The sequence below is a fragment of the Lycium barbarum genome, chromosome 6 (assembly GCF_019175385.1).
Source record: "Lycium barbarum isolate Lr01 chromosome 6, ASM1917538v2, whole genome shotgun sequence".
Taxonomy (NCBI): domain Eukaryota; kingdom Viridiplantae; phylum Streptophyta; class Magnoliopsida; order Solanales; family Solanaceae; genus Lycium; species Lycium barbarum.
This window is the reverse complement of record NC_083342.1, coordinates 5,110,402-5,130,624: the sequence shown is the minus strand read 5'-3', so window position 1 is coordinate 5,130,624 and position 20,223 is coordinate 5,110,402. Positions and strand designations below refer to the sequence as shown.

Sequence of the window (20,223 nt, the reverse complement as noted above, 5' to 3'; positions counted from 1 at the left end):
TTTCATCCTTTTGCCTTTAAATTTCACTTGAAATTAAATTCCATAGAAGTATTTACCATCTTTGTCATTTTTATTGTCTCCTTTGTTCGGACATTTTTGTTTTCAGTATTCTTCTCCATATGGAAATATTACAACATACGTAGCAGAATATTCTAATTACAAGTGGTGGTTTAGGTATATAAATAAGACCTGTGTAATCCTATCCTAGGATATGGAGATTATAATCAAATAAAATGCAGTACATGGAATCTCAATTACATCATTTTTGTTATTCTATCCTACATACCTAATAAATAGTGGAGCAAAACAATATTCAAAAATCTGCAGTGTGGCTGAAAGGAAGAAAGAGGGTCGTCTCAAAATAGAAGAATTTAGTTATTTATGGCGCCATTCCTTCATTTAGAAAATATTCTTAATTAGTTGAAGTTGTACTTTTTGAGGTCCAACCCGATAATAATAATTATGGAATATATCTCTAAAATTTCTAGTGGAATTTTGTGCTTCAACCATTTTGCATGAGATAGTGGTAGAATAAAATTCTTACGTGATGGTTTATTGCTAGCTTGTTGCCAGGGGACAAAAAAAAATAGGGATTAGTTACGAAATTCGTTGTTAATCTATTGCTAAATAGTTCGTAGCTAATATATTTTGATAATCGGTCACTAATTTATCGTTAAATAAGATTAGCAACAAAATTTTGGATGTTGAACCCCCTTTGATTTCTTTGTCTGCTCACTTCTTCATATTTTGAACCCCTTCAATGAAAATCATGATTCTGCCAATGCTCATGCGCGCGAGTAGGGCAATGCATGCATGCACCTAAAAACCTGAAAATCACTAAACTTTACCTAAATATTATAGAAAATCTTTAGAAGGAAACAAAAGAGATATTTATATGATAGTTAAGAAAAGTGAATTGGTAGAGTCTTTAGTGTTTGGTATGCAAGCTTATTGGGCCCAACTGTTTCTTCTTCCTTCACATATTATCAAAACCATTGATGCTTTAATTTCTGCAGAAGTTATGTTTGGTCTGCCTCAAATGTGATTACAAAAAAGGCACTTGTGTCATGGGAAAGGATGTGTCTGCCTAAGTCAGTATGTGGTCAAAATGTCATTAATATCAACCTGTGGAATAGAGCAGCTATGGCAAAAGCATGTTGGGATCTTACTCTTAAAAATGACAGCTTGTGGATTAAGTGGATACATGTATACTACATTAAAGGCAGGCAAATGACACCTATGATTATTCCCCAACAGGCTTCATGGATGGTAAGGCAGATTATAAAAGCAATCACTACTTTGCAACTTGTCCAGATAACACCATCATCCAAGTAGAGTGTGATCAGAAGCATTTATCTTCAGTTATTGTCTCTATTGCCAAGGGTACACTGGAAGACTTTGATATTCAAGAATGATGCCAGACCAATGTGGTTACATCTACAGAGCAGGTTACTCGCGTGGAAAAATTAGCTAAATGGGGAATTCAAGTTAACCCTACTTGCTCTTTATGCCAGTTGCAAGATGAAACACTGGAACATCTCTTTGTTCAGTGTCCTTATGCGAAACAGCTATGGAACAAATTGCTTCACTGGCTTGGCCAACCAGTCCAGAACTTTGTCTCATGGGATGCTTATTTAAGATGGGTTGTACAGAGTGCTAAGGGGAAATCCAGTTCTACACAAGCTTTAAGTGCGTGTTTGCTGAATGTGTTCATGCTTTGTGGATAGAGAGAAACTCTAGAGTATTTGAAGGTAGGAGTACCACCTGGAAGCCAATAGCCAAACAAATTGCCTACACCTGCACTGTTAGAGCCAGGTCCAAACTGCAGATGTATTTCAACAAGCTCCAGTTCTAGTTACCTGCTAGTGACCTTTGATCCAATATATATATTGTTTGTTCCTTTTGTAACTGTTGTCTATGTAGATTAATGGAAAGTCTAACTTACCAAAAAAAAAAAGTGAATGATTCGTGGTTTAAAAATATTGTTTACTGACTTTATGTGATATTTATACAAAATTGAGTATTTTCTTATCACAACAAACAGTTTAATAACCTTGTATGCAATAAAACAAAAATTATAAGTGATCATTCGTACGTGAAATTATTTCTCAAGATTCATCCCAAATGGAAAAGAAGATTAACAAAATGAGCACTAAAGAAAAGGCGGCAATACAATAAGAGAAAAGAAAGATGGAAAAAAGAGAAGCATGAGGGGAATGGAAGCAGCAAAACAAGTCAGCTCTTCCAGGAAGGAATATCTAGAAAACCTGAAGTGGAACTCAGGTTTCTATAAAGGAATGTCCAACTTTCATTTATTACCAGTTCAAGCTGCAAGTTCCCTGTTTTTACATGACCTTTTCCACCATCTTTTTATTTGGTGGGCTTTGTGGGTGGAGTCCGTTTATACCCTCGGGCTTTCGGGGCGAATCTACCATTGAAGTTACAAGTTAGACAGAATTTAGTAGCTTTGACTCATATTTTGTAATGTGATAAGGAATTTAATCTCTCTCAAACTCAATTGTTATTTTGTCCAACAATTCAAAACTCATTAACTTAAAACTCTAGATCTGCGTCTCTATTAGAGAAATCATAATATTTGATTGATAAGGTTCTAATAGAAGAAAAATAAAGGATTTAAGTTAATATACTGATTTTGTAAATATTCTTACACTATCAATAAATTTTAACTTATAACATATAGCAAGTTAAATATCATTTTTACCATTACATCAATAACTCAAAAACAAAACCCTCTTATAGGAAGTTCATGACATTTCGTACCTTAAATGTGAAAGGCTTTAAAACTTTGGTAGCTTCAGAATATAGCCTAACAAATATCTACAGATTCCATAAACTTATTTTTCTAAATAAGAGATAGTGCAACTCCTGCTAATATAATTTTAGGAGCACTTTCTTTTCTTTATTCCTTCTTATATTTTGAATCTTTTTCCTCATTATAGTCTCTTCTTATTTTATTTTTATTTGTTATCTTATAGTCTTGAAATGGGGTCGACAGCGCCAAAGCTCAGGTTGCTTCCCCTAAATAATAGAGTTAATATCTTGTAAACCGATAGGTCACATCTAAAATATTGAATTGATAAGAACAGATATTACTTGACATTAGCTAAAAGGCCAAGAAAGATATAAATCTCCTCTTATTAATATTTCGATGACTAAAGAATTTAAATCAAAAAGCAAGTTCTATTAAAAGTTCATGTATGCTACAATAACAAATACACTCATTTTCGTTTTATATAATACTTTTTGGTTTTTAAAAGGAGACATGCATTTTTATATTTAGAATTTCTTTAAGATGAAATTTTTGATTTTACATTTAATGACACGTGCTTTATAGTCACGAAAATATCATTACATATTTAAGATCACATTAAAAAAAAATATCCTAAAGTCTTGTCACTAATCATATAGTGTCATACGGTATAAAATAAAGGGGAAATTTCAATAATATACAATCCAGCGTGAGAAATTACATTCACGTAGCCATATTTTTAATTTACGTTCGCATAGCCAATTTTTCACTCTATACAACAATATACAGTAATATGCAGCTTTATACACCTAAGAGGTAGTCAATGTATCAACCTTGTATAAAAGTGTATAATGGTGTATAAGAGGTATTTATACATACTTCTACATTGCTATACAATATTATACAAACTTATACAAAAGGTATGTATATATAAGAGGGGTTTATACATGCGTATGAAAAGTGCTTGAGTTTTGATATTTTTTAACCTGAGAATCAATGAAGCAAACAAATACAGAAACTGAGAAGAAATGAACAAAATCAAACATATGGGTTTGCATCCATTCAATTACTGGAGTGTTCAAATTGTTGCAAAGCAACCCAAAAACAAGACTGAACAAACAAAAATTAACTGATGGGTCTGATCACCGCCGGGCCAACTTTGTGGCTAACTCGGGTAAAAAATTAAAAGTGGGCTAAAACAGGTAATTATTTTGCCCTAATTTACATAGAGTTCCGTAAAAATCCCTAAAATAAAATGGTAGTAATTTATATGTATATATGTTGGAAAATTGCATACACAGAGTGTATTTGTGGTTGGGGTTCATTAACCTGTCAAATCGTCTTTATCCCTCGTTCTAAAACTTCTCTAGCTTCCTAGGATAAACAATGACTTTCTCTAGCTTCCTAAGTTAAACAATGACTTTAACACGTTGAGCTTATAGGAAAAGAACAACCTTTATCCCTCCTCTCTTTTCTTTGTTTCCCAGCTTTATATATAGATAGATATATATTCTTCTTTTTCTGTCTCAATGCTAATATTTGACTGAACACGAAATTTTAAGCTTGGAGTCTAAAACAAGTAATGGATACTTATGTAATTATAAATTATCTCATTAAAGTAAAAAATAAGAAGTTTAAAGTAAAATTATTTTTAAATAAGGAAATATGACATTTAATTTCTTTTTTAGACGGGCTAAAAAGAAAATATATATGCAACATAAAACGGAGCTGAGTGCGATATTTTAATCCATTTCTGACACTTAGAATAATCTCAACAAGCTATAAGATATATAAATATAGGTTTCGCAGTTCTTTGCTCCACAAAAAAATCCAGCAAGAAAACGAACTTACAAGAGTCACTATTAGTAGTGAGATCTTTCATTCTATATTTTTGCCATTTTTTCTTCTTCATTATGGCAAGAACGACAGATCCCCTTGTGATTGGTGGGGTGGTTGGTGATGTTGTTGATAACTTCTCCCCAACTGTTAAGATGTCTGTTATTTATAGCTCCAACAAGCATGTCTATAATGGGCATGAGCTCTTTCCATCCTCTGTCACCTCTAAACCTAGGGTTGAAGTTCCTGAAGGTGACATGAGATCATTCTTTACACTGGTAATTTACACTTATTATTGTCTTTTAAATTTGTTTTCTTCCCTTGTTGTTTTTTCTATTTTCCATTTAGTTTTGGTACTCGTTTTGAGTTTAGATTAATCTAGATTCGCATCGGGATAAGCCTGCTTTGGGATACTCCTGCTAAAGGCGACATTGTTTCAGGATTTGAACTCGATACCTCTAATTTATAAGGATGGAGGGCTTACCATGCATCCCACAACAACCTTAGGTGACCTCTTTTTTTTTTTTCGGTCATCCCGTGTTAGATACTCATTTTTGCTACTAGAAAAATGCGAATTTTTTACGGATATTTTCGTCGAAGCGCCATCAAAAATATGGAACGTCCGAAGGAAGTCCGTCATAAACGTTCGAACGAGCTAGTTTTCAACGGTTCCTTCTAAAATTCGTGTTTTTTAATAGTGTTTGAGGTCCGACTAATTCGGATTCACACCGAAAAATCCCCTTTGAAGGCTTTCGTATTCAAGACGACTACATTTTCAAAGCTTGAACTCGAAATTTCTAATTAGGGATAGAGGATACTTACCATGCAGCCACAACATCTTTTGATGGTCTTCTTGTTTGTTTTTTTGACCACTATTCTCACTTCTTGTATCATGTTCTAAACTTTTTTTAATCAAATTAATAATTGATAGATCATGACTGACCCTGATGTTCCTGGTCCTAGTGATCCATATCTAAGGGAGCATTTACACTGGTATGTATCATATGCCTTGGTTACTATTACATTGGTATCCACTTTATGTAGCAATGTTTTTCCTTTCTAAAAAGAATAGTAACTTTTTATATTTAGAAACAGTTTAGCTTAAAGTTCTTACTTTATATTTAATGGAAAATTTTTACAGTTATACAAATATTATGGAATATTTAAAGCTACAAGTTTCAAAAGTTTTCTTTCATATCTTCTTAAACTTCATATCATTCTTATAAAAAAAGTATGTCCGGGATAAAATGGAAACGTTGGAAATAAAAATTTATTAAAAAGAACATTGTGACATTTCTTTTAAATCGTAAAATAGAGAACGGAAAAGGATCAAATATACCCCTGTACTATTGAAAAAGGGTTAAATATACCCCTCGTTATACTTTTGGTTCAAATATACCCTTATCGTTATACTTTGGGCACAAATATGCCCTTCCATTGTTAAAGTTGACCAAAGTGAACATGTGACATTGACATTTTGGTGAGGTGGACACCACGTGGCATGCCACCTCACACCCCCAACCCACATCTTCACTACCACACACTATCTTCACAATCTCAGCCATACAATAACAACCGCCGGTGCCGCTGTTAACCCATTTCTTTTGTCCGTTCAATTTTCTATTATTATACATTAAACTCGACTGTTCTTAAAAAGAGAGAAAAAAGAACAAACTTTTGGTACAGCGAATATTACTAGTAAACCGTTGAACAGAGAAAATGGAGTACTTAATTGAGTAGCCAACAATTTACAGCTAATATTCGTGTTATTCCCAAAAGAACGTTGCTATTAGTGTATTATTTTAAAATTGAAAATACTAGTTGTTCTTTTTCGTGTTGAATAGTCAAAAAGATAATTTTAACAAGTCTTTTTGATGCTTTTAACTTAAAAAATGATATTTTATTGATTTTAAAATTTAACTGAAAATTATACAGTAGCTTATTTGGTTGCCATTGTATGGCGGAGATGGGTGATAGCATCGGCGGAGATGGTGAAGATAGTTTGTAGTAGTGAAGATGTGGGTTGGAGGTGTGAGGTGGCATGCCACGTGGCGTCCACCTCACCAAATGCCAATGCCACATGTTTACTTTGGTCAACTTTAACGGTGGAGGGTATATTTGTGCCCAAAGTATAACAATAAGGGTATATTTGGACAAAAAATATAAAAAAAGGTATATTTGACCCCTGTACTAAAGGGAATCCGCGACTTAAGTAGCACAAAAAATAAAAAGTTGAACCAAACTAGTATAAAAAATAAAAATAAACATAAGTAGTATTCACGCACGAAATTCGTGCGTGAAAGGACCAAACTGCAAAAATGCGGCTTGACCCTTTCACGCACAAAATTCATGCGTTAAAGGACCAACTTGCAATAATACCATATACTCCTTTCACGCATGAAATGTAATAGGATATACTCCTTTCACGCACTAATTTCATGCGTGAAACCATTTTGCCTTTCACGCATGAATTTAGTCCGTGAATGGAGCATTATTTGACCGTTTTAAAGGATCAACTTGCAATAATACCATATACTCCTTTCACGCACTAATTTCATGTGTGAAGCAGCACAGTTTTTTTTTTTTTTGGTCTTACCTTTCAAATCACATTTTTTTCCATACTTTGGGCAAAGATTAGTCATGTTTCAAAATCCCAAAATATCAATATTTTATATAAAACTTAATATCTTTTTTTGCGTACAATAATGTCGGCTCATTACATCAAGTCCACCTAAACGTTTGGATAACCGTTTTAGGGGTTCTAAGGTGCCCCGAAGTAAGTTTTGAAACTTGTCTATTTATAGGGTTTTGATTTAAGTGTTTTATTATATTTGAATGTTCAAATATAAATATTTGATTTAATAATAATTCATCCAATACGAGAGGTTTATACTAATTTAAAAATAATTCATTCCATCTAATTACAATACTAATTCAAAGTAATACAATAATAATACAATTTTCAAGTTCTAGAGACTCTATTACTTCGAGAGGTGTTTGTACTACCACGGTCTTGTTGCCCACAGGAACGCTTGTCATGGCCATATTGCTTACAGGTAGAGCACTTGCGAGAATAAGTTCTTTCACTAACATCCATTTGATTGGGTCTACGACTTCGTGAGTTAATGCCCAATTTCCTGATGTAATCCTTGTTAGCAACCATCGAAAACGGCTCGTTTGGCCAATAAGCTTCATTACCAAGTGGGTGGAATTGACCGGAATATGCTCTAAGGTAATTGTGGACCTTGTATTCCCCCGCCACATAACTTGTTACCGTTTTTCTCATTCTCTCGAAGCACTTGACAGCATGAGAACACGGCATGTGATACGTTTGCCACTTACCACAAGTGCACGTTCTTGTTGCCTCATAAACGTTATGCACGTTGCCACCCTTACCGTTGTGATAACCCGTCCTAACTTCGTAGACATGTCGAATTGAGTCATACTCGGTCATTTGGTGGTGCTCACATTTTTTTCTATAATGCTCCATAATTTTGAAGGGCTTTGGCATCCATGTCCCGCCGTCGGCTAATATCGCTCTAGCTTGTCTTGTCCTAACAACAAATCGCTCCACAACCTTCTTGAAAGTCATTCTCACCATTGCGGTGACAGGTAGTCCTCGAGCTGATTTCAGCAAGCCATTGAAAGATTCTGAGCTGTTTGTTGTGAGCATGCCCCATCTTTTGCCTCCATCAGCATGAAGCGTTCATTTTTCAACTTCGAGCTTTATCAACCAAATATATGCGGGTTCACTCACTGCCCTGATCAGATCCATTTTTGCAGCCCATTTTCGTTGTTGATGCTCCATCGCAGCCCCCCACATCAATTTGTTTAGAGTGCCATTGTGAAACGTTGATTGCAAATTTGCCTTCAAGTGCCTTAAACAATAGCGATGGTAAACAAAGGGAGGCTGCCACCCTGGTAAATTAGCCATATTGTGCAATATGCCTTTATGACGATCAGACAACACGCATATGCCGGTACGATCCTTAATAACATGAGTTTTCAAATGGGTCAAAAAGATCCCCCATGTGTCGTTGCTCTCGTTAGCGGCAATTGCGAAAGCAAGAGGAAATATTGACCCATTGGCATCCATTCCTATTGCAATTAGGAGCTTGATGTCGTAGGCACCATATACATGCGTACCATCTATGGATATCACTGGTCGGCAGTGAGCAAAACCATCAATGCATGGTTTGAATGTCCAAAATACGAAGTTGAAGATTTTACCCTCTATAAGCCGCCACTCTACAACAGTACCATTATTAAAATGTTGTAGAGCTGCCATATACCTTGGCAGCGATTGAAAAGAAGTATGCCAATTTCCAAAGACCATCTCAAAAGCGCGTCTACGCCCGAGAAATCCCTTTCTGTTGCTTATAGTTTTTCTATATATGGTTTGAACGTTTCGAATACAATCTTTGATGGGGATCCTGCACAAGTTTAAACAAACAACATTTAGTAATTGATCTTTTAATCGATATAAGACATATGATGTACTAGGTAGGATAAGTTACCTTGGTGTTTCGGCAATGTCCTTAAGTAATACTTGAGCAATCATGTTTGTATCTAAATTATAATGATCTGCTCGATTTTCTTCCATATCACAAGTGTGTCTTTCGCGGAATTTTGTGATAGCCCACATACCATCAGGCTTAACAATTCCCCGAAGCAACCACTCACAGCCTTGATACCGTCGTTTACAAACTAGTCTCCATATCTTTGAGGTTGAAAGATCAACCTTAAACTCCCTCATGTCCTTAAAACAATAAATTTTGATAGCCCGTTGCAACGCCTTTTTGGATGCGAACAACATTCCCTTTGCAAGGTAGCATCGATCTTTGTTGAGATCTTTTGGTTCAATCCAGGTTTTTTGGCGACTATCATCATCTTCTCTTGTGAAGACAAATGCATCATCACGACCCTGCAGGCTGTCAAGATAAGGGATATTGTTAGAATGCCACTGAATTGGGCTTTCAGAAGTTGGGTTTTCAGCCATCGATGGTGGTACGTGGTGGTGCATTGGTTCTTGTTGGTTTTGGCTTTGAGGAATATTGTTGGTCATACCAACTTGAACATCATCATCATCATCGGTTACCTCTGCATTATTAGCTAGTTCATCGACATCACTTGATGATGACTCATAATAATTAGGAAAATCTTCATTATCAAGTGCATTCATCCTCCTACACGAAAAGTAACATATTTTAAATACCAACTTCATACATATATATAGATAAATTAATATCAAGGTGATGAACTTACTGTCGTTCATAAGCACTGTCATGGTGTGGAGAATGATCAACTCCACCGAACTGAGAGGATTGACCAACACCCATATTTGGTACCACTGGTGAGTTTTGAGAATAGTTCCTATAAAGATTTGAAAAACTGGTTATTACCAATTTATACAACAAACACATGCTACTACACGTAATAATAATATAAAAAACTCATATTTACCAATTTTCGTTGTAAGCTTGATTAAATTGCTGGCTTAGATTTTCCAACGGCACTTGACCACTCAAAATGTCTCCATAGGAATTAAAGTCCCCATATGTGTTACCATGAATAGGCTGGACTTGAGGGATTTCTTCCCGAGGTATCTTTTCAACATACATCTCAAGAACATTAATGAATACTAAATCACGATATTCTTCCGGCGATCCCAAATAATCACTCAAAGATTCATCATCGTTGATATTGTGCATGTCATAACGCACTACACCGTTTGATATTGTTTGTGGATATCTGCCAGTTATTGAGATTCCAAACTCAGTGGGTGTAGTTTTCATTCTTTCGTGCATGTACATGACTAGTGTTTCATAATCTAAATTTGTTGGAAATTTAACATGGGCTTTTGGTTTGGTACTATAACGAATGGAGTAATTGTCCTCGATGATATCTCCATCCCAAAATAGTGAAACCTTAACACGTGAAGCATTTTGAGACATTTTTTCAATGAAGTTTGATTTTTTTTTATGACTTGTAAGACTTACACTTATGCAATTGATGAGTTTTTCACTCGTCAAGCCTTCAAGTTAAATAGATTCCTGAAATCGTCATGCGTGGTGTGTTGTCAAATCAATACTTATAGTGCGCATTAAAATGGTGCGCAATACAAAACGGTCAAATATTGCAGCAACGTATTGTCAAATCAAGCCTTTATGTGTCATAGATTCCTGAAATGTTGTCAAATCAATACTTATAGTGCGCATTAAAATGGTGCGCAATACAAAACGGTCAAATATCAAATCAATACTTATAGTGCGCATTAAAATGGTGCGCAATACAAAACGGTCAAATATTGCAGCAACGTATTGTCAAATCAAGCCTTTATGTGTCATAGATTCCTGAAATGTTATGGGTAATGTGGTGCACTTTCACGCACAAAATCTGTGCGTGAAAGGGTAAAATATATTTTTCCACTTTCACGCACAGATTTTAGGGTTTATGGTGCACTTTCACGCACAAAATTTGTGCGTGAAAGGGGGAAATATGCTTAAATTAGGCACGCACAAAATCTGTGCGTGAAAGGGTTAAATATATTTTTCCACTTTCACGCACAGATTTTAGGGTTTATGGTGCACTTTCACGCACAGATTCTGTGCGTGAAAGGGTAAAATACATTTTCCACTTTCACGCACAAAATTTGTGCGTGAAAGGGCATAACGTCATTTCACGCACAGATTTTAGGGTTTATGTGGTAGTTGCTGCACTTTCAATTTACGATATGAAACAATAATAAAGACTAAATATGCAAAAAAAAATATGTTATTTACGATAAATTTTACAACACTAATGTATATACACTATCGAGGATGGGTCCCACATGTAGTATGCCGGAGACTATCCCTAGGCCTAAGGCTCATACCATCCCCACCGCCCTCGTCATCGTCTCCATCGCCTTTTTTCCTCTTAATAACAGGGCGCTCCAAGTCATGATCATCATCTCTTTGCCTGGCACGTGCTCCCTTGACTAGAACGTGCTTCTTCTTAGGATCTTGTCCCGCTGGCACACTCAGAACCTCAGGCTGAGTTAGGTCTGGTATCTCGAACTCTACCTCGTCGGGAGTCGCCACCTCAGGTGCCGAAGGATGAACCTGAAAAGTATATAATAATTAGTACCATTTATTATTTATATTGAATACATTAACGTTATTTATTTAATAGAACCTGTGTGTCAACGGGCGCCTGAGTAGGCTCCTGAGATAGGTGTGGTGGTGAATATGAGGTAGTCTCCTGGATGGGTCGCTCTTGTGGACCCACAGGCGTAGAACAATGAACCTGAAATAATATATAAATAATTTGGATTTGATGTATTCTAAAACGGAACTGAAATAAAAAATAATTAATAAATTATTTCCACTTTATTGTAAAAGTCAAACCTGTGTGTCGACGGCCTCCATAGATGCCTGGTGAGAGGGCTCCTGAGCGGCCGCTGGAGCAGGAGATGCAGATGGTGCCACATCAAACACGAAGTCCTCGAACATGGAGTCGTCGAACTGCAAATGTAGGCCACCCTGTAGATCACGAACAGGCCGCTCACCCTGTGGATCACGAACTGGTGGATCTGAAAGTGAAGGCCAGGGCACATAACCTGAAAAAAGTTCCGGCGTATACAGAGGTGTCTGTGAAGTCGACGGCCGGGAATGAGAAGTCGATGGGATATCTGTCGACGGAGCGTCATCACCTCTGCCAGCCCTAGCACCTCTGCGACGACCACCAGCTCCTCGGCGACCACGGCTACCTGCTGCCCCAGGTGGGGCACGGGGAACACGCTCATGGAGATGCTCAAAGTCATGTGCCTGTCTCATACCAGTCTCGGCAAGCTCAATCATCCGTGCTGCGTACTCCGCCGTCTCGGGGGACTCCGTACGGGCAGTGCTCTCATAGCGCATCGTCTGAACGGTCCGTACCTGCATATGTTTGTCAATATTAACAATTGAATAAATTTGTAAAGTAGTACATAAGACAATGGTTTAAGTTTAAGACTAATAAAACTTACCAGCGCCTCGTACGCTCCTGCGAGAGCTACATATCCCAGGCCATCTGGACGACGCCTAGAGGGGTTGCCAATAATGATGCGAGTGATCTGCATGTACCACTCCATGTACACATGGATGGGAGTGTCATGTCCGACCACCGCTAGGCTCGCCATCCTCACATCCCAACTCTGGACCTGCTGCTGCATATGGAGTCGCCATGCATCATCGACGCCTCACGCTCGTCCCTCGCATAGTGGTCATGCTCTCAAACCGTAGCCACGGGTATATTCTGTACATACCCAAACTGCCGTAACACGCGGTCGGGCGCGTGATACTCAACGATATCCATATGTATCAATGGACACCGCAACATCCACATGTGCTGACCAGCCCTACAAAACGCCGGCAGCTCATCCAAAATATGATCATACGGCATCCATATAAAAGCCTGTAAAAAGAATTGAACTAGTTAACAACAAAAGACTAAAATAGTAGTTTTGTGGTCTAGCGTGTGAATCCAAAATATGAACATACCGTCTGCGCCGTCATGCGGTCTAGCGGATCCCTAAACGGGAGAAGGCTGTGGTGCGTCTCCACACGTCGGCGTACGCCTCGCGATCATCTCCGCGCGTATGGCATCGGGACAGTAAGATAGTCAGCGGGAGGGTCAGCTGGTATGGGCTGAAAAGGTCTCAACCTAGTCCACACCCATATCTAATATAGTCAATTAAAAAAAAAATTATCAGCCGTCGTTTTAAATAAATATATTTTGTGTATAAACACACACTTAAATATATTACCTGAAGAAGCGAGAAAAATGCAGGGACCTCTACCCTCGTGCCCATAGAACATCGGCATAATCCTCGATACATGTAGCCCAGCACAGCAGCGCCCCAACTATAACATCCTATCTCGGCGAGATCGTCGATATACCGAAGATACCTCAAGCTCATATGCGAACCCGAAGTGTTCGGAAATAGGATGGCCCCGAATATGATGAGTAGGTATAGACGCGCACGTCGATCAACATCAGCCTGAGGCGTGTCCTCTCCAATCAGATGCTGCATATCTGTGAGGCGCAAGTGAGCGTAAAGGGCCGACAACAAAAGCCGACTCTGGCCGGAAATATGACCATCCAGAGCCGCGAAACCGGTGAGCCTAATCAACTCACCCCGGTAAGGCGGCAGCACAGGAGGCTCCTCAATATACAATGGGCGTCCATCAACCTGTAGCCCATAAATGACCTCCACATCCTGAAGGGTAATGGTAGCCTCACCGGTGCAGAGATGAAATGTGTGCGTCTCCGGTCGCCACCTCTCAATCAATGCCGTCACTAGCGACCTATCGTGCTGTACCCGACCAACTTCGACGCACCGGTAGATACCGCCCCGACGTAGTATATCCAGGATACGAGGATGTGGTGGGCAAGCAGCTAAGATCTCCCATGCTGAGTCCCCTAACCGGGTACGGACCTGAGACTCAGGCTGCAGGTCGGATGTCCATATATGTTGCGACCTATGCTCGGGCTGAAGATACAGTAACTCTCGGTCGAAAGGCCCCGGATCAAGAGGGTGGTGATCCATCTATTTTACGCATTTTAAATAAATCATTAACAAGTAGTATTAGTATTAGTTATGTAATCTTTTATCGAATATTTTATTAAAGATTGTGGTGACCCATCTGTTTTACGTATTTTAAATAAATCATTAACAAGTAATATTAGTTATGTAATCTTTTATAGAAAATTATATTAAGGGTTTTCAATCCTAAGCTACGGGTTAAGAATCCTAAACTAACGGTTTTCATTCCTAAAATATAAAGATAAGTCAAATAATTAACAATTAGTTAGCATACAATTAGTATAAATAATTAATAAATAAACAAATAACTAACTAATCAAATAATTAACAAGTTATTATCACATATTTAATAAATAAACAATTAAGTAACTAATCAAAAAATTAATAAATTATTATCGTATATTTAACAAATAAACAATTAATTAACTAATGAAACAATTAACAAATTATTAACAAATAAACAATTGGCTTAACAAAAACAAAATAAATAATTAGCCAGTCTAACAATTAATAAATACTTAAGTCGCTAATCCAACAATTAACAAATACTTAAGTCGCTAATCCAACAATTAACAAATACTAAATAAACAAGCAATAAATAATTAACTAATTAACAATAGATAAACAAATAAAAAAAATGAAAAAATGGGCAGTCCCAACAGTGCACGGACTGCCCAAAAACGCAAAAAAAAAAAAAAAAAAAAAAAAAAAAAAAGGATAATGCACCACAGTTATACAATGATCATGCTTAGGATAATAATATATTTAACAATGTAATAGAAAATTCATAGTGAAATACCTAGATTGAAGCTTTTTTTTGAGTTTTTGAAATATGTTATACGCCGCTCTATTCCGAAATCCAACCTTAGAAACTTGTTCCTACACTTCAATATACCAAGAATATTGAGTTTTGGATTGAAAAATAACACGAAATTATAAATTTAAGGGGGGTGGGACCACTGGAACGGGGTTTAATGGGGGTGGGGAAGGGAGCAGTCGCTGGTGGGGAAGATGGGGTCAATATATGTTGACCCATTCACGCACGAATTTCGTGCGTGAAAGGCCTCATCTGCAATTTTGCAGTTTGGTCCTTTCACGCACGAATTTCGTGCGTGAATACTACTTATGTTTTTTTTTTTTTTTTGTATTAGTTTGGTTCAACTTTTTATTTTTTGTGCTACTTAAGTCGCGGATTCGTACTAAAGGACGCTATTATATTGACAGGGTAGTCACAGACATTCCAGGCACCACAGATTCCTCATTTGGTACGGAAGACTACTCTATTTTTTAATTCTTTCTGCCTAATTAATATATTCCATTATGTGATGTTTATATAAAGGTATTTGGAGAGATCTCATTAGTATTAAATTATTTTCTTAAATGAAATTTAGTTATTCTCTCTGTTCTAATTTATGTAACTATGTTTGAATAAGTATGAACTTTAAGAAAGAGAGAGACTTCTAATACTTGTCATTATAAATATGTCATAACATTTGTGTGACTATAATACTTTTGGAACTTGTGATCTTAAACATTTCATTGGATTTGTGCGGCTATAAAAGTTTTTCACTAAGGGTAGCCAAAAAAGTTTAAGCTAAAATGTTTCCAAATTTACAATATTATCATTTTTTTCAACGGACTAAGACGGAATTGTTGCCATAGGAACTAGAACGAAGGAAGTATTAAGAACTTCACAAAAGAAAACTTATTTACACCAGATCAATGAATGCATAATGTGTTTGAACATACAAAACTACTACTTAATCATGGTTTAGTAATATTTATTTACTTCATTAATTAAATCCCTTAATTATGGTAAGTTGCATTCATTTGGTGAAACACTCAATGCGGGTATCCACCGAAGAATACCGCACATGAAATAGTATCCATTATTCAAAACATTTTCTTATGGATAGTTACATGTAATTATTTTTAAAATGGCATGATAGTATAAAAATTATTGGTGCTAATAGTAGGGTGCAGTGCTACAATATCAGCTACGAGTTCGGACGAATCCAATGACTTTTGCTTAAGCCCTATATTTCTATGAAACTTATTAAATATTTATAAATATCAATTTGTGAACCAGTAACTAAAACAAAATATAAATTTGGTGACAAATTCAAAATTTATAAACTTCAAATTTTGTCTCTGCTTATCTGTCGAAATGTTTATATCAGGAAAAGAAGCAGTGGGGTATGAAATGCCAATGCCAAATATTGGAATCCATAGGTTCGTGTTTCTTCTCTTCAAGCAGAAGAAGAGAGAAACAGTGAATGCATCACTATCCAGCAGGAACCGATTTAACACCCGAAAATTCGCAGAAGAAAACGAGCTTGGCTTTCCAGTCGCGGCGGTGTTCTTCAACTGCCAGAGGGAAACAGCAGCCAGAAGGCGCTGATGAAAAATCAGAATTCATTCAAGTGGAATATGTAATTGTTATGCAAAATATGTAATTGTTATGCAAAAAAGTAAGACTTTTTGGGGTGGTTTTCACACGTTGAATAACTTACTTCAAAAGAATATATATTGTAGTTACATAATCATATAGCGGCATGTAATATCATAGTAATTCTTATTTATGTTTGAACTCATAAATTGTACATTCTCTATTTCAAATTTTTGTCTTATTTTTAATTTAGTCTGTTTCATAAAGAATACTCCCTCCATCCCAATTTAAGTGTTTTGATAAATATATAGTTGATCATGATAGTTCAGGTAGAAAACACAAATATCTGATAGTTCAAATAGAAAACTTACAAAAAATTGATACTTCAAGTGTGTTTTTGACCATTATCTCTAGATTTTTTGTGAAGGTCAGTTCAAGGCCTTTCAAGAGAACATTGATTTCAGCGTGGAATGCCGATTGCGTCAATGCATGAGAAGCAAAACCTTCCTTCCGTATTCCGTCCAAATTTCGGACCACTCCCCTGGCTCCACCTACTTTAGATCTAGCAAGGGTTGGAAGAGCTATTGTGTACTCTCATACTAATACATGAGCAAAATCTGCAAAACTAAAACGTTGTTGGAGTTAACGTTGGAAATATAAGGCAGACTCTTGATAATATTATAGGGCACAAAAAGGATAGAAGAGGGAGAGAGACATGTAGCGCACGTCATATCTGTTAGACTTGCATGTTTTGATGATTGACTAAATGAATGAACCAGGGAATCAGGTCAACTGATACATGTTCCACCCAGAGTCCAGAGGTGACGGGCTCTTGGATTCAAGTAATTTCAAGCTACGAACTTAGCGAACAGAATCTAGGAGTCCTTGCAAGAATTATCTAGGATAAACTTCGGACTCTCATGAAGTTTATCAAGCCATGTGATAGCAAAGACCTAGGTTGCCTCCATCTAAAACACTATCTCTTTCTTCTTGGGTCTTATCCAGTAACGTGTCTATGACCTACTCGATTGCTAATCACAAGTTGATCGAACAGAATCTAGGAGTCCTTGCAAGAATTATCTAGGATAAACTTCGGACTCTCATGAAGTTTATCAAGCCATGTGATAGCAAAGACCTAGGTTGCCTCCATCTAAAACACTATCTCTTTCTTCATGGTCTTATCAAGTAACGTGTCTGTGACCTACTCGATTGCTACTCACAAGTCGATATATATATATATATATATATATATATATATATGCAAGTCTTCTACTGAACAGGGTCACGCACTTACATAGAGAGAAAAGAATAAATCGAGCAAATAAGCAAAAGTAATATTTGAAAGACTTCTCATTGGCTACTGAAGTATGACCTGATATACGAAGGACCAGATTGAAGAATCTGTTTCATAGTGTACTGCTTTAAAGTCTTCAAGTCTATTATTTTATATTATGATTGTTTATCGAGTTGTACCTTATTGTAATATGTATAAACAGTTGTCAAATTCAGTTCCAAGTTGAGGGCAACTCGGAGGGGACTCAATAGTCTAGGTAGATTGTTGAGTAAGGGATTAGAGTTAGTTCCTAGGTTGCAAGCGTTGTAATCTGAATTTGTTGAGGCTCACAATTTTTAGTAGTGTTTTGGGACAAATCCAAAGTTGTAGGTCATGATTTTTCACCCTTGTGAGTCGAGTGCTTTTCACATAAAAATATTGTGTTTTTACTTTTCTGTTTATTATTATTTCATAAACTCAACGTAGGAATAGATAAATTAACCTGGTCCATCATCTAAGTGAAATTAGATTCACTCCTCCTTGTGTTATTGGCCGTACAAAATAACAATATCATATCAAAACTCCATTCTTCCATAATAACTGTACAAAGGGGCTTATATAGGTGCTAAAATATAGAGTCTTCTATAATAACATCGATTAAGTACTTTCACGCCACACTTGAATCTAACCACCTTGATACCATAGAAGTCACCTAGATAATACAAAAGATCATTCACCTAAAATAACTAAAAGACATGAATCTAGACACTTAAACATTTAAGTTTACTATTTTCAAGAGTTAACTCTGCACGGGAGAAAGGATCATGGTTTGGTCCTTGGTTTTTGCAAGAAAAATAAGGTAGACATCGATCACTGGGAAATTAAAACACCAATTACAAATTTTTTACGAATTACGTGAAGAAAATATTTAAGAATCAGAAATTAATGTGGCAATTTGCAGGATTGTCCCTTCACTTGGGGGGTCTTTAATTTTGCCCTTCAAATTGGTGGTCTTTAATTTTTACCCTTTGCCTTTGTAAGGTAGAATTTGGGCCTTAAAACAGAATTTGCAAAACTGGCCATGCCTTAAGGCAAAATTTGCATGGACAGATTTGTAAATATCTGCCTTAAGGAAGAATTTGCAAAGGCAGAGGACAAAAATTAAAGACCACCAATTTGAGGGACAAAACTTAAAGACCACCAATTTGAAGGACAAAATTAAAGACCACCCCAAATGAAGGACAATCCGTGCAAAAAAACAAGAAATTAATGTGCATCGTGGGCTTTTCGTTCCTCGTGGACCGTGGGCCTGTAAGCCCAAACGCCATATTTTGTTGAATATAGTAACAGAGATTCATATACAGTTTCTGCTAAATACATGCAGTTTATTCCTATAGCTTTTTATGTTTAAGGGCATGAATTAGATTGGAATATTTAACAGGTATAAATTTCAATTCAAGTAGCTAAGTGAAAATGATGGAGTAATTAATTTTTAGGAAGCCGTTTATGTATTTTGCCTAATTAGGAATTCTACTCAGAAGGTCACTCAACTAATATAAATTGTGCTAAAAAAAATATTTTTCTTTATCTTGTAACAGAAAGTTCATTCTATTTTGCCATTTCACACATGAAATTATTTCTCTTCGATTTGTAACCGAAAATTATTCTATTTTTGCAATTCTATAGAAAAAGTCCTAAGCTGACGTGACAATATTTTATGTTGCCAAATCATCCGGCTAACTTTAATTATTTTTTTTTAAAAAAAAAACACCATTTGACTAACGAATACTTGGATAAGTATACCTTAGTTTACCAACTATAGCCGAAGTATACACTGCCTATACACTTTGGCCGTATAAGTATATATATTATACATGTAGGTATGTATATTATACGTATAGATATGTATATTTAGTATAAACTATACGCTACATAAACACTGTGTACATAATTTGTCAACTAAATGACCGAATGGTATTTGACTGTAATTTTCGCAATCAAAAAACTAAAAATCCAACCCGCTAATTTTTTATTTAAATTTTTCTCTCAAACTCCATTTCAAATAAATTATAAATATACTATATTTAGAATATTAAAATAAAATTTTAGATCATGAATCTTATTCGGCCGCCTCAAACCATAACCAACAAAACAATGTGTGAGATATCAGGTGCACCAAATTGTGGACTTTGGCCAAGAGACAAAGAGACAGAAAGAATGCCTCAAAACTTGGAGCACCAAAATAATAATTAAATGTTTGAAACGCTCAAAGTTGCATAAGAGTATGACGCAGTGACCTCAGAAATTGCCAAGTTTCAAAATCCTTAACACGTAAAGATATAGCGTATTCTTCGCTTAGGGTGAGAGGTAAATGGGTGTCAAATAAG

At 36.2% G+C, this 20,223-nt stretch overlaps 3 protein-coding genes and 1 pseudogene across 3 annotated transcripts; 2 read left to right on the top strand and 2 right to left on the bottom strand.

The window, feature by feature from the left end:
* The first annotated feature begins 1,077 nt into the window (after positions 1–1,077).
* Positions 1,078–1,727, top strand: LOC132600320 (uncharacterized). Its single transcript, XM_060313386.1, has 2 exons — positions 1,078–1,269; positions 1,422–1,727. Exons 1-2 carry the CDS (start codon positions 1,078–1,080, stop codon positions 1,725–1,727), a joined length of 498 nt encoding a protein of 165 aa, XP_060169369.1.
* Positions 1,728–2,990: 1,263 nt separating this feature from the next.
* Positions 2,991–3,145, bottom strand: LOC132600899 (U2 spliceosomal RNA; annotated as a pseudogene).
* A 1,538-nt stretch (positions 3,146–4,683) lies between these two features.
* LOC132599483 (CEN-like protein 2) lies at positions 4,684–16,575 on the top strand. The gene is made up of 4 exons (XM_060312851.1): positions 4,684–4,884; positions 5,538–5,599; positions 15,399–15,439; positions 16,355–16,575. The coding sequence occupies exons 1-4, from the start codon at positions 4,684–4,686 to the stop codon at positions 16,573–16,575; spliced, it is 525 nt and encodes a 174-aa protein (XP_060168834.1).
* On the bottom strand, positions 11,371–12,795 carry LOC132599482 (uncharacterized). Its single transcript, XM_060312850.1, has 3 exons — positions 12,615–12,795; positions 11,995–12,525; positions 11,371–11,893 (listed from the first exon to the last, which is right to left on the bottom strand). Exons 1-3 carry the CDS (start codon positions 12,765–12,767, stop codon positions 11,765–11,767), a joined length of 813 nt encoding a protein of 270 aa, XP_060168833.1. The 5' UTR covers positions 12,768–12,795; the 3' UTR covers positions 11,371–11,764.
* Positions 16,576–20,223: the final 3,648 nt, after the last annotated feature.